We start from the raw sequence: 13,908 nt of genomic DNA on the forward strand, positions 1-13,908 counted from the left end.
ATACATAAGTTTGTGTTTATAATTTTGCTATATCTGCATATATTATGTGTATTGTGTATCTACTTTGTAATTAAAGGGCCCCAACGAAAACCAGTGTTTGTACTGATTGGGCCACCCTTTTTAAATATGTGAAATACATAATAAATAAAGAAATAAAGAAATAGACATAAGTGTGACATTGAATAAGAAAAAGTAAATAAACACACCATCAAATCAATCACTACTACAATCGTTATGGATTTGACAAAAAATGTGCCACATTTTAATAATTTTGTACAGACACACACAAGAGAAAAATCTGTAGAGAGTTAACAAAGAGAATGAGGAAAAAAGTTTAAATAAATATTGAGATATATAAAAATGAACATCAAATCTTTCTCTTGAATAGGTACAATCCACAATAGAGACAGAGAAACGCAGTCACTGCCGATCTAGCAATGAAGGCCTATTACCCTATAAATCATATCAAAATATTAAGAGGCCATAGTATGGATTCAGAATCAACAAATAAAGTCCATTACATTGTAAGTCATAATAATCATTTTGTCCAGTTCATTATCACTTACAGCAATTGAAAGCATTAAATACACTAAAATTTGCTCTGAAGTTTTTGCAATTAAAGGAATTCAGAATAAGCCTTTGAAATTCATTGGGGCACTAGAAATAAAAGCAAGTTGTTTATAATGTAACTGAAACTGTAATTCTGTCATATCATGAAATTTGGATATATGCCTTTAATGAAATAACTGTCAGAGATTTTCACAGACTATTTGTTTTATGAAACACTCCTTAGATGAAAGACATCACTGGCCAGAGCACTCTGAAACCAATAGAGGCCAAAAAAACACAGTGTAGTAATCGATCAAGGGGCTAATTTTCACGTTTGGCTGCACTAATAATTATGTACAACCATCTTAAAATCAACTACATAACAAATTGCCAAGTTTTATATAGCCAGGCCCTTATCTGACTAAATCTTTAATCAAACCAGTCAAATTAAACCCAAGTCAGAATTGACATGGTTATTGTAAATGACCAGAATTCAAAACAAATTTAAGTATTCCTTGATTTCTGTCAATTTTGAGTAGAATAATTCTCCCTATGCATGATTTTTAATCTTAAGTCAAATATTCTGGTCATCTCATGCTTGAGTTCAATCATTTTGAGAAGTTAGTTAGTCAAATATGACTCAATTTGTTTCTGACTAACTAATATTAAGCACTGAAATTAGAACACTGGTAACATGATCTTTTCAACTCAAAAGACAGTTAACATTTCATGTCTATTTACTTTAAACAAATACATACTTTAACATTGATTGACTAGAGATATGACTCTCAATGGAATCTGAAATTTTGGTTGTCTGATTGTAAGAAAAAAAAACTGTCCATGAAAGAACAGTCATATTACGCATTCTCAAAATAACTTTGAAATGTTTTCTCCTTCATATCTACAATATATTCTTTCCAAAGTCACGCTGGAGAATCAAAACAAATTAAGAGAAGATATGGAGATGAATACAACTGCTTCAACAATAGTGCTTAGCATAAGAATACTAAAATGTGAACCATTTTCCTATGCCAAGCCATGGTTATCATATTATTTACATGGTTTAGTTACAGATATATGGAAGCTTTAAAGTGCCATCTACTAGATGAGATTGAGAGATATATATTTTCTTGCCAATGATGACCTAATAGCCTTTATTATGTTGTCAAGGCGAGATACGATAATGATAACGCCATGGCAACACAACTCGTAATATGTCAACATAAAATATCTCATCAACATGTAACATTTAAATGGTTGACTTGGTGAGATTATGTATCGCATCATGTCATAAGACTACTACGTCGACAGGGCAAGATGAAACATCTCAAGTCGATTTACTTTAAACCTTCCATACAGATAGATGTGCAGTTCAGGTAGAATATTTTTTTCATTAAATATCTCTCAATTTTAAAGACATGATTCTTAATCTTGGGGTTGTTTCATAACGAGTTAAGTATGACTTACACTTAAGTCACGCTCAAGTGCATTGTTGTCATACTTAGATCTTAGCAATTTCCAATATTGGAATCACCTTCTCTGATTCCTGAGAGTATATATATCTACATCTCATCAGTCCCAGTTGTAAAATGAAAAGATCATCAATTAATCGCAATAGTCTATGCCAAACCATGTACAAACAATTACAATCAATGGTAAAGATCAAGCGTATCTCTTTCCATGACACCCCTTCCCTTCCCTCCCGTTTACCAACAAGAAATGTCCAAATTAAAAGTGGGTTTCCAAACTAAAGTATCAGTTTAATACTTTGACACTTAAAATAAATGGTTGGGAAATTTGTTAAAACCAGAAAATTTGTAAAATAGAAAAGATGGCTAACTGCTTTTCTACCCTTAATAAAAACAACCCTTTTAATAAGTAAATGTAGTGAAGCCAAATTGAATTTTAATAGTTAAAATCATCTGACAACCCACCCCAACCCCCAGAAAAAAAGACAGCTGTGCCGACTTCTAGGCAAAAGTGGACGGAAAGAAAATCTGTTAGAATATACTTAGGGAGCTTTGAAGTGCATTTTTCAGGGACTCATTTTTACACCAAATGGTGAACAAATCCCTTCACGAAAGCTGAACAGAAAAGTGGAATACATGAGGTATTGTTTTCATGTTTTATCAATTATGTATCAGAAAATAAAAAAAAGCCTACAAGAACGTGCGAAGATTGTTTTTTTTTGTCCAATTAATGGTTCAAACTTGTATCCCTTCTGGTGATGTATTCGGCTCCAAATGTGCACGGGAACACCTGGCACATCTGACAAAAATACACATAGCTACCAACAAAATACAATTATATTAAAGCACCAATCAATAATGGTGATAAAACAATTTCAGGAAAATATGTCTCTTCACTACAAAATGAAGAAATGAAGAGAAAGAGAATTGACATGTTAAAATTATATACTTTATGTACTACCAGACTGCACAATACACAAAAATATGCCATAAATAGTTTTTTTTATGAATTTCTCTAAACAAAGTTGTACAACATTCAATAAATTCCTAAATACACGATTTTCTACCAATATACATTGTACAGGTACAATGTAGACATTGTACGGAGGTGAATTCATATTTGTTCAACATTATAATACAAAATACATGGTACACATGGTCATCCCACTTTTAGTGTTTGATAAATTAGAAGGCAAACTGCCTCATGATTCTGAACAAGATTCATCATCATCAACTGTTCCTGTATATCTGTGTTAAAACAAACCTGGCATGGCTGGCTCATTGTCATTCAACAATGACAATAATGGGTGCTTACTTATGACTTTGGCAGCAGGTTGCAGGCCCAGATTATGTACAAGAACGGAGGAATGAGAACAAGAAGGGTTTTAAATTTTGGTCTTGTTGTCAAGGTTACGTGAGATGAACGGGAAAATGGTGGGTGGACAAACGAGTTGTGGATATGGACAGCCAAGACTTTAAACAGTTCATTCAAAAAGATGTCTCGGAAGCTTGATATAAAAAAAAACATTGAATTACTATCATTTCAAAAAGCCGCCAAAACTTTTCCCGGTGAATGGTTTTGATAACAACTTCCTGAGGATTCGATAATCATGGACTTATTGGCTATTCAGTAATTTTAACAATGGCAAGTAATTGTTTATTCCCTTTCCTCACTAAAAGCCCCACAATTCTTCATAATGAAAATTGTCCAGTTTTTAATAAGTGTAATATGGTGAAGAAGTTAGCATTTGCCAGAGATTGACTGCATGAATTTAAAGGCTGTTTTGTAGGTTAACTATGCAGGGTTTGGGCATACAAATGTGCACATTCTAGGGTCTGTGACACAAAGAACTGCACTTTTAAAACAACAATTCTGATTGGTGGAGAGAGGAGAGGGTATGTTAAATAATCATGTAACAATGATCAGGAGAGGCCATTGTCATTTTGCAATTGATTGCAAGCCTTAGTGCAGCTGGGCCATGGTCAATACAGGTGACATAGGCAGGGGTTTAAAAAGCTATGAAAACTTTCATAAAACTTACAATTAAATTGAGTCTGTATTTTCACATTTTTTGTTGAAGTATACAATGAAAAATTACTTCATGAGTAGACCACTGGACAGTATGTAGTAATTGCATAGATAGATTTGGGCCATTCCCAATATTTGTCTTCTATCAAGAATTAAGATTAACTGGAGCATAATAAACAGTTGGTTTTCCTTACCTTGGCAGGGGGAAGAAATACATTCTTAAAATGGGTTTATCTTATCAATCTTGAAAGTAAATAAATTAATAATTTAAACAAAATTGTTGTAATAATCGTTAAGTTTTAGAGATTGTTTTCACTGCTTATTTTTTTCCATAGCTCTAAGTAACACTGACTTGGTATGAATTCAGAATTATACTATTTTATTATAATAAATATTTGTTTATCCATCTATGGAGTGCGAGCCAAAAAGGGACATGAAATCTGTAAATAGTAAACTGATTATACGTATAAACAACCCCATCTGTGTTCACCTCTATCAAAAATGACAAACAAACAAATGAGAAATATAAAATAGATTATGAGAGAAAAAAATTACTGTGAAAGAATAAATGCAATGCTGACCCTGTACAGATATACATGTAAAAAGAATCCCAAAATTGGATTCCTTTAATTACAAAATTTGACAAATTTAAATTCCTTGTAGTCATACAACTTACCCACATGTTAAGAAACAGCATTCATTACCTATGCATATGTGGTAAAAGACAGCAGTCCCTAGATATAAGTTAGAGTGGGATTTTAAAAAGGCTTCAAGCAAACTTGCACATTCTCAGCAATTATGCTTTTAATTTAAATACTTTGCCCAACATAGCGACATATTGTGGCATACCATTCATTACTTCACTAGTGTGGTACATTATTTCATTCATCTGCATTGAAGCCAATGTAATATCAGGTAGGTGTCTCATAAAGCTGTTCATAAGAGTAACTTTAAGAATGACTGGTGATCCTTTTTGGGGGTAAATGGTGTATACACCAAAATGTTCACTGGTGATGGTTTAGCGCGTCAAACAGGTTAACCAGTCATTCTTAAAGCCGCTCTTAACTTACCAACAGCTTTATGAAACACTCCTCAGGAAATGGGACATGAGGGCTTGCTTAAGCTACAGACACAGCAACGAAACATCAGACACCGATCAAAGCCATTGCATTATTTTGAATGGCAGTAATTGGTTGATCAGGGCCTCATTAAAAAAAAAGATATGATAGCAACTCTTGTTGGAATATCGACTTTTAGTTGAAGAGCCAATCAGAAAGCAGAATATTCACTATTGTCAAGGTAGACTAACACTCTAGCAAGAGTTGCTATCATATCAAGTTTTTGTGAAATGGGGTCCTGGAGACTGTTTCGTTGGTGTGACTATAACATTGCCCTATTTACTGGAGAGTCATATGTCTTAGATGACATAAAGTGAAAGCAAATGATCTAAAGTGAACTAAAAATAAATCAGACGATGATAGTCAAAGACAATATTTCAAACCTACACTCATCATCTTCATCAAAAATATATACACCCTAAGAGACATTGTCGATGACTAGTCTTAAACAATTTGCAATCTATGTGTTACGAATACCTGAACATAATGGCCCAGATAAACAACGGAGGTTTTGAACCCATGATCCGAAAACATGGTTTATGAAGATTCCCTTAATCACTGCATATTTTGAAAAATATTCCAAAAATGATGGTAGATTTTGAGACACAGCTTACAGAATACATGCTTGGTCAGAAGGTAACATTATTGAATTGTTTGTGTAAATCATGAAATTATTATTGGGGTTATTGATATGGAAACCATAGTAACAAGCCCGATCTGACATCTAATTTCTTTTCAATATATGCAATGAACCAAGCGTAATTAATGAAATCTCCATACACCATTGTTTCCGATCATATAGATTCAAAACCAACTTCATGAATATTGGCCATTGTGTAACGGTGCAGCAGTAACATAGAAAAAAGGCTTACATGCTACCAAATACTCCACATCACAAAAGAGACATATGTTAAAGCTGAAAACAAGTGGGCAGCCAATTCAAAGATTCTTCTCTTTTGAGTTCGGGAAAAGTGAGACAAATAACATCAACAAGGATTTTTTGTATGTTTCAATAAATCAGACTATGTAAGTTGGGCTTGGGTGTGGCCAGTGAGCAATGAAATAGTCACGGTCATCTCTCTATTTGCAAGTTACATCAAAATTCAGCACCAGAATTCACTTTTTCTCAGGGCAGTTTTTTTTTGTTTTATATGGCTCTGCTTACTCTAGCAATTTGTATTGTGTACTTTGTATAATCCTCTATGTTCCAAAAACAAATGTTTTACCAATAAGTTGTATATGAAATATCAGTATTACGACAAGCAATGAGGAATAAGATTTTTTTTAAATGTTGGACTATCAATATCATCAATAAAGATAAAACTTTGTGATTTGACAAAACACATTGTTCCTTGGCCTCACTTCATTCTTTCTTCCATCAGTCCGAGCCATTTTTCTTTCCACTTTCTTTTGTTGGCTTTCCTCTCGAAGATGGATTTTACTTCAAATAGGCAAAGCATATGAGGAAGGTTTCTTGTGGTATAAGGTTTCTTTTGTTTAGTCCTGATGGTTGACCGATATAAGTTATTATGGTTTCATGTAAGCCTTGTACTAAGACCTAAAAACTTTTTTTTAAAGAAGGCTGAAAGAATTATTCATAAGAATGCGTTTCTGGTTTCATGTAAGCCTTGTACTAAGCACTAAAAGAAATTGTTAAACGGGTTCAAAAGAATTATGCATAAGAACATGTTTCTGGTTGTTACATTTGAAACAGGATAAAGCAATACAACTACAAGTACCAATAGCTCAGTTGCATGTCTTAAATGAAATATATTCAAAACATAGCATGTCAAAAAATGAGAATAAATTACACAAGGACTTAATAATTACAGTGTGAATGATTACTTTGTACAACGGTCAGCATCATGATCACTCATCAGAGCTCAATCATTTCAGGAATTTATGTTACAAGAAATCACATAAAGGCCTTCTCATAAGAATCACTCGTACTCAAACAGCATAGTCAATCTTCAGAATACTTGATATACTAGAATATTGCAATTGTCACTTAGTCAGATAGAGATGGTCGAAGGGCAACTTTGTAATGTAGTATTTGAACAAAATATGAGATTCACTGCATGCTCATCAGCTCAAGATAATTATCAATTACTTTGGTCAAACTATGATTGGTATTGTAAATTTACTTCTGCCAAGGAGACATATTCATGTTGTTGTTAATGCATATTGGAAATGTGAACCTTTGTTGGCAGTAAGCTTGTGGTCCCTTTTGAAAATCTGCTGGAATTAGAATTAGGCAATGGGTTGAAGGAAATCATGAACCTCAGACAGAAGAAAAAAAATCATATGCATGAGGATTTTGTTCATGAAGATCTTATGAAATTCTTATGCATGATGATCTTATGCACGAAGGTGTCTTACACATGAAAATGTCTTATTCATGAAGAGGTCTTTTACATGAACATCTTGTGGATCAAAATCATATGCAGGAAGATCTTATAGATGAAAAATCCTATGCATATAGATAATATGAATAAAGAAGTCTAAGAGATGGAGGTCTTATGCACTAAAATATCCTATGAATAAAGGTGACTCGTGGTGATGTTCTTTTGTATGTAGATATTATGCATTAACTTTTTAGGAACAAAGATGTCTATAGTTTTTACTAAGATGTTTTAACCCTAACCCTTCTATATGTAGCACATACTTATTTTGAGAAATATCCATATTTAAGAGGACTCCCTAACAAAGGTTTGTGATGGATTGTGTGTATAAAAGAACAATTCTGATTGGTTTCTGGTCAATGTTGTGACCAAAGTGGACATGTAACAATGACCTTGACTGCATGGCAATTGCTATTCCGATTGGAATTTTTATGTAACCAAGCCCAGATTTCCCTGCCAATTGGAGAATGAACACGTTTGAATTGATTAATGCAGATAATATATGCCTATGGTCCCCCTGTTGGTGAAACTGGAACCACAGTCCCACATGGTACATTTCTTGTTGGGCTGTGAAGTGATCGATTCCATCTGGTGCTTTGTAATAAAGAGGCTCTATGCTGCAAGCAACATCCTGCAAGGACCATTACCTCAGGGTTTTGAAAGGTGATCTCGGCCGTTGCTGCAGTTAAGTCAGGAGATGCGATGCAATGCTCTCCCATATGGTGTATCACAGTTGGATCAGGCCTGCATGCTGCAACATGCACACATAGTCCCACGTATGGTTAGTGATGTCCTGGAGTTGTGCTAAGAGCGTGATCCAACGTTTGAGGCCATATTTTGTGCGGCGGCATATCTCAAGGAAGATCAGATTGCTCCCTCCGTCTCCAAAGCGAAATAGTTGACAAGAAGAATCGGGATTGTGAGGAAGGGAAAGGGGGTGTATTATTGCATGAAGTATTCCGGATGATCGGGCCCGGGCGTGTCCTTCTCAAATCTTTTAGCCTCTTCTTGCATTGTCTCCTTAATTTTGAGTATAGCTGCTGATTCATTCTGGTCTTGTGGACACTGCATCAATAAAGAGCAAAATCAAATAAAGGCATAACATTAATGCAATATGAAGAGGACAATAGGATAATGTTACTAACATTATGAGCATTAATTCATTGGAATTGAAAATAATCTATTAAAACATAAATAGAAATGTTGTAATTTCATTCTCTTTCAACAAAAGCATAATCTTTAACATTGGTAGAAAAAAAATAAAATGCCTGAAATTTGCATAAGGACATGACAAATATTCTCATTTTATTGAAAGGAAAAGAAAACTTTGTAAGTATGGTTACCAATCTGAATAATTGTATTCACAACAGCATGTATATTATCAAAACTTAGTATTATATCAATATCAGTATCAGTTACACAATCAATGTATCATTAAACCATAATCAAGAAGTGAACAAACATGTGTGAGAGATGCATTTGTTTGAGTCATAGCTGAAACAATTGTGCAGATTAATTTGGGGTTGCTGTTGATACTTAAGTGTATAACACTTCATTCATCGTTTTATACCCAATACCTTTCTTTACTTTTTATTTTGAAATAGTAAAAAATGAGCTCTGAAAATCTATTTGCAACAATAATATCAACCAACGGTTTCCAACATGCATTTAATACAAAAAGAAAATAGAGTGCCACTTGCTTGTATTTTGGATAGCTTGGCCATGACAATTGTGTAGGTGGATAACTGCTTAACTCATGCTACACATACAGGGTTGATATTCTTTCAAACCAGCTAGTATATACTGAACTCAACCAAACCAAGCAGCCGTTAAGTGTTCTCAAAAAGACATTATGTTTAAAATATAAAAGATACATACTCTTGGTTATACTGTCAGAAAACTCATTTGTGCAGTATGAAAATTAATGGAGTGTCGTGTTTGTAGATGCATTAGCTTTTAGTTACTAGTGGAACTGTACATTCTATGTAGCATGTCATCATCCACAGCATTTCCACAATACCACACAAGGCAGTAAATCATAGGTTTAATCTCTTCCCGACCTTCCCAATTTTCAACTTACAGTGAAAAAATTTAAATCCGAGAGCAGCTTGATTAAAAAGCCACAAATGATAAGCTATTTATGTCAATTTTCACTCATTTCTTTTTAACTAGCAAGTTTACGGACTTCATAATCATCACCATCTCATAAATATAACTCTATTGAGAAACGACCCTACAGTTTGTTGAATTTGGCAAATCAATCAATAACGAGAACCTGATCTATGCCATGTTTACATTCATACACCTACCCTCCATATTTTTGTATGCCCATCCATTATATAAAAAAGAGTTTGAACAGCAATATGGAAATACCTTCCTATTCTCAAATCAGAGTTAAGGTTAATTGCACTTCCAAAAGAAACTTGAAGTAAATCTCTTTATGTTGTGACTTCATTTAAATTTTGAAACTTGAGACTTGGATTTGGTGTTGATAAGGTGGAAGAAAAAAAGACAAATAGAGAAAGAACCCGCTTGACTTCAACAATTAATTACTGAGCAGCTATACTAAACCATTTTCTGTGTGAAGAAAATTTGACATAGCAGAAGAGGTGTTCAGATTTCCAAATCACCAACTCCATCTGACAAAATCTAATCTACAATTGTGCTTCAACGAAAACAAAACGAAAAGAATTTGCTGCTCTATGGTTTTGTTTGGTAACAAGGACAAAAAGCAGTGCATTTTGTGTATATTAAGCATTTAATAAGAAGAGCAAAATCGAACAAAAAAAAGAGAAGTGAGGACTTGGGATAGGACATGTAAGAAAAAGGCACTCACCTAATCGTTTAATGCTGATATTCAATTTAGAAGACCGCCAACTGTGGACAAAATTATTTTGATTGGGAAAATTTGTCATTTCTGACTGTGTCAGCTGTTAGTAGTATAAACTCAGTTTTTAGGTTAATGAAACCATCACCAGAAAGTGGATTATAGTGCATCACAAAAAAGAGAAGGTGGTTACCAACAGCATATTGGAAATAAAAGTTTGATTTGGTTGGAGGTTAAATATTCATTGGTAGTGCCTTTTGTAAATACAGTGCCCTCAATAGAGTTTTATTAATGATTTGGGATGATTTCATTTAAATACATAGTTTTATTCAAGATGCTAATGAAAGTTATACTATTAGAGTATGGTAGGATTATGGAAATGCTTTGATAAGTAACTAGTACTTTCCTCAAAATAGACTATCATCTTTTGTTGCATGTTCTGCTCTTCAATACACACAATGAAGTATTAATCGACATCTTCAATAGTGTTAGATTAAACAGCTTAGGTAGAACATAAGCACATCAGTATGTATGCAGACCTTCGCTGCTCTCAAAAAATATTCACACACTGCCTATCTCTTTCATCCTAATTTTTTTTTTGCTAAATTATATTACTAACAATTTTTACCACTAATGAAAATATAAATAATTTCAAAACACTATCATTGGTATTTCAGCCAACTTAGCTCGAATCCAAACAGTCGTAACTTTAATTAAAAGGGTTTGACATTGTTACTGAAAGTAAACTTCTACAATAGAGGGTGAAAATGAACACCTCCAATACAAATACCCTACTAATAACACAGTAATTAAGAGTACAAAAACTAATCAAACAATTATTCTGTTCATGAAAGACAGCAAATATACCCATCAACAACCGTCGGGCCAAATCACGTGCCAGGTCAATAAAATGAGGTAATTCTACAATGAAGAAGTAGCAGTTTGTCAAAAGATTGAGAAAGGTACCGTACTTGCTTCACTGAGCAGTCTTGAAAACATTTAAATGATGATGTTTTTATATCAATAAAGCAAGAAGACTCGGAAGACAACCTAGTGACCTTTTTTCTCACTTTCTAGTTTCAATTCATTATGTGTAGAGTGGAGTCATATTTTCATCTCTTCCACAGAGACGTCATTTTCACAATTTCCAAGAAGGAACATCTCACCTGAAAACACTCCACTGCTACTTAATGCCACAGTAACACTGGTGACACCAACTATAGGCAGACCAAATTTACTACTTTCTTACCAATGACATACCATTAGTTGGTTTGGAGTCAATTTCTTTGATGTGACTGAAGCACAACAATCCATTTTAAAGCAGACAAGTTTGTCAAGAGAAGCCTGGCGTCTGACTTTGCAGGAGGATCGAACGTACCAAGATATACAAACTTCATTCATTCATCATCTTCAACATATCATTAGAATATTATACTGTCATGTCAAGTTCAGCAACGCATGATTGTCTAATGGAAACCCACACTGAAGAGCTGCATTTAGAATAGAGCAGTATCTTCCATCCAACAAGTGCCAATCTTCATGGCAGCGTAAAACTTGTCTTAATCTAAGCAGATACAAACATCTATGGAAAAATAAGGGAATTCTAGGATGCTTGCAATCACAGTATATGTAATTTTGGTATTGATAATGCAAACAATAGAAAACCCAGGAAAACAAATCCTCATAAAGTGAGTAAAATATTCTCCCTCACAAGAAAGTTTATTGGTCACATATTTGCCATATCTGCAAAAATCTAGATTATAACCGCATGTCTTAGAAGATAAAATTAACCATATTATTAAATTAACCAAAAAACAGATTATCTTTAAAATTCTGTTGCTTGCTTTTCATAGTATTCTTGGATCAGCACCACAATACAGTCTTTCATTTATCAATTACTAAAGACCATGCAGGTCTTTGTGCTCATCCACTTCTGGCTTCCTTGTTATTTCAAGTTTCAAAAACTTGGGGGGAAAGATCATTTGCTTTTGCATGCCCCACTTTGTGGAATAGCCTTCCTGAAGACATAAAAAATGTACCTCTGTCTAGACTTTAAAAAATCTTCCAAAAACTTTTTTTATTGAACTCTTAGCTCTTTATTTGCCTTGAGCACTCTACAGAGTGGATTTGGCGCTTTATAAGTTGCATTATTATTATATATGAGACTAATTCACAGACAGCATTGTATAATGCAAAATACGTAATTAAGAATATTAACTGTTACTCTGAATATAGGTTTTACTAAGTGTTATCAGAGGTATCATAGTCTCCCTATAAAGAATATGTTAGAAGCGGTTAATTTGTGTTTGATCAATATATATATATATACACAATTAGTTTTATATTTATAAATTAGCATATATAAAGAGGGCCTATATGCAAGGAACAGATGACAATACACAGTACCCGATATGGAGAAATCGTTTCACTTATACTGGCAAAAAACTTGACTTATACTTCATACAGTTATAATGCTATCATTTTCAAACTGCACAATACACTCAAATATCCATTATGTATCGTGCAAAAAACCTTGTACACATGTGGAGCCTTTTTCCTGCTTCACCAGGCAATAAAGTATTTTGATGGTTAATGTGCATTTAAGAATTGTTCTTACAAAAAGGCAATAGTTTAGATTATTAAAAACTACTATACTCTGGTAAATTTGATAAAAAACATCCCACCGCTGCCACACTACTATACAAGAGAAAAACATGTGAATTGGTATTCATGTGTACTATGTAATAGTATTTATGGAGATTGGATTTTATATAGAAGTAATGATATTAGGGGGCCCACGGTTTAAATATTATCATGATGGTAACTTTGTCATCCAATGGTAACTAATAACAATACTTAACGACCACTGCTCAATTGTATAAGACATACCTCAATCAGATATGATTGTTTAAGAGGATATGACTTAGGCCTCAAATCCCTAACTCCTCTTCATCATTTTGTAACATTCCCATGGAGCGTGGATTACAGGGGCACAATAAAAGATCCATGCATAGAAGTTACCCTTGGATTTAAAAATTCCCTTAATAAAAAGTTTTATACAACCTAAAACAGACTAAACTTGAATGATTATGATAAAGTGAAGATTACAAGGTAAGCAAGAATATTCAGGTGATTATGGAGGCCATATCATACACTGCCATGTAAATTCAATGCACAGTGTGAACTGTAACAGGGTTTATATACCATAAATGACATGTATATAGTGTGAGACGGCTGGACTAAACCAGCTTTGTCTTGTTAACAGTCAATCTAGCTGTTATTTGTGAATATATATATATATTTCCGGGTATCCTTATTTCATTACCATTTCAAGTAATCATATTACAATAATAAGAGAGGGCACTTCCAGACCTGATTTTTTTTTTACAGATATTCTGTGTTAAAGAAATTTATCATTCATATTGCTCAAAGCACACACAAACACAAAATAACACAGTTATATATGTCCATCAATTGTTATGTTCCAATTTTGTAGTGAAACTGAGAATTTAAG

The 13,908-nt window shown here is 33.6% G+C and overlaps 1 protein-coding gene across 4 annotated transcripts in view; it reads right to left on the reverse strand.

The window, feature by feature from the left end:
* Window positions 1–235: 235 nt before the first annotated feature.
* The window catches only part of LOC121423462 (single-stranded DNA-binding protein 3-like), a 55,279-nt gene continuing 41,606 nt past the window's right edge, over window positions 236–13,908 (reverse strand). For 3 of the 4 annotated variants that reach the window (XM_041618806.1, XM_041618804.1, XM_041618803.1), the window contains one exon: window positions 236–8,632. In XM_041618806.1, coding sequence (XP_041474740.1) covers window positions 8,510–8,632 — 123 coding nt within the window. In that variant the 3' untranslated portion in view covers window positions 236–8,509. Of the gene's footprint in view, window positions 8,633–10,403; window positions 10,445–13,908 lie in introns of all 4 variants that reach the window. The other variant, XM_041618807.1, reaches the window with a different exon arrangement.

This window comes from Lytechinus variegatus, chromosome 11 (assembly GCF_018143015.1).
Source record: "Lytechinus variegatus isolate NC3 chromosome 11, Lvar_3.0, whole genome shotgun sequence".
Taxonomy (NCBI): domain Eukaryota; kingdom Metazoa; phylum Echinodermata; class Echinoidea; order Temnopleuroida; family Toxopneustidae; genus Lytechinus; species Lytechinus variegatus.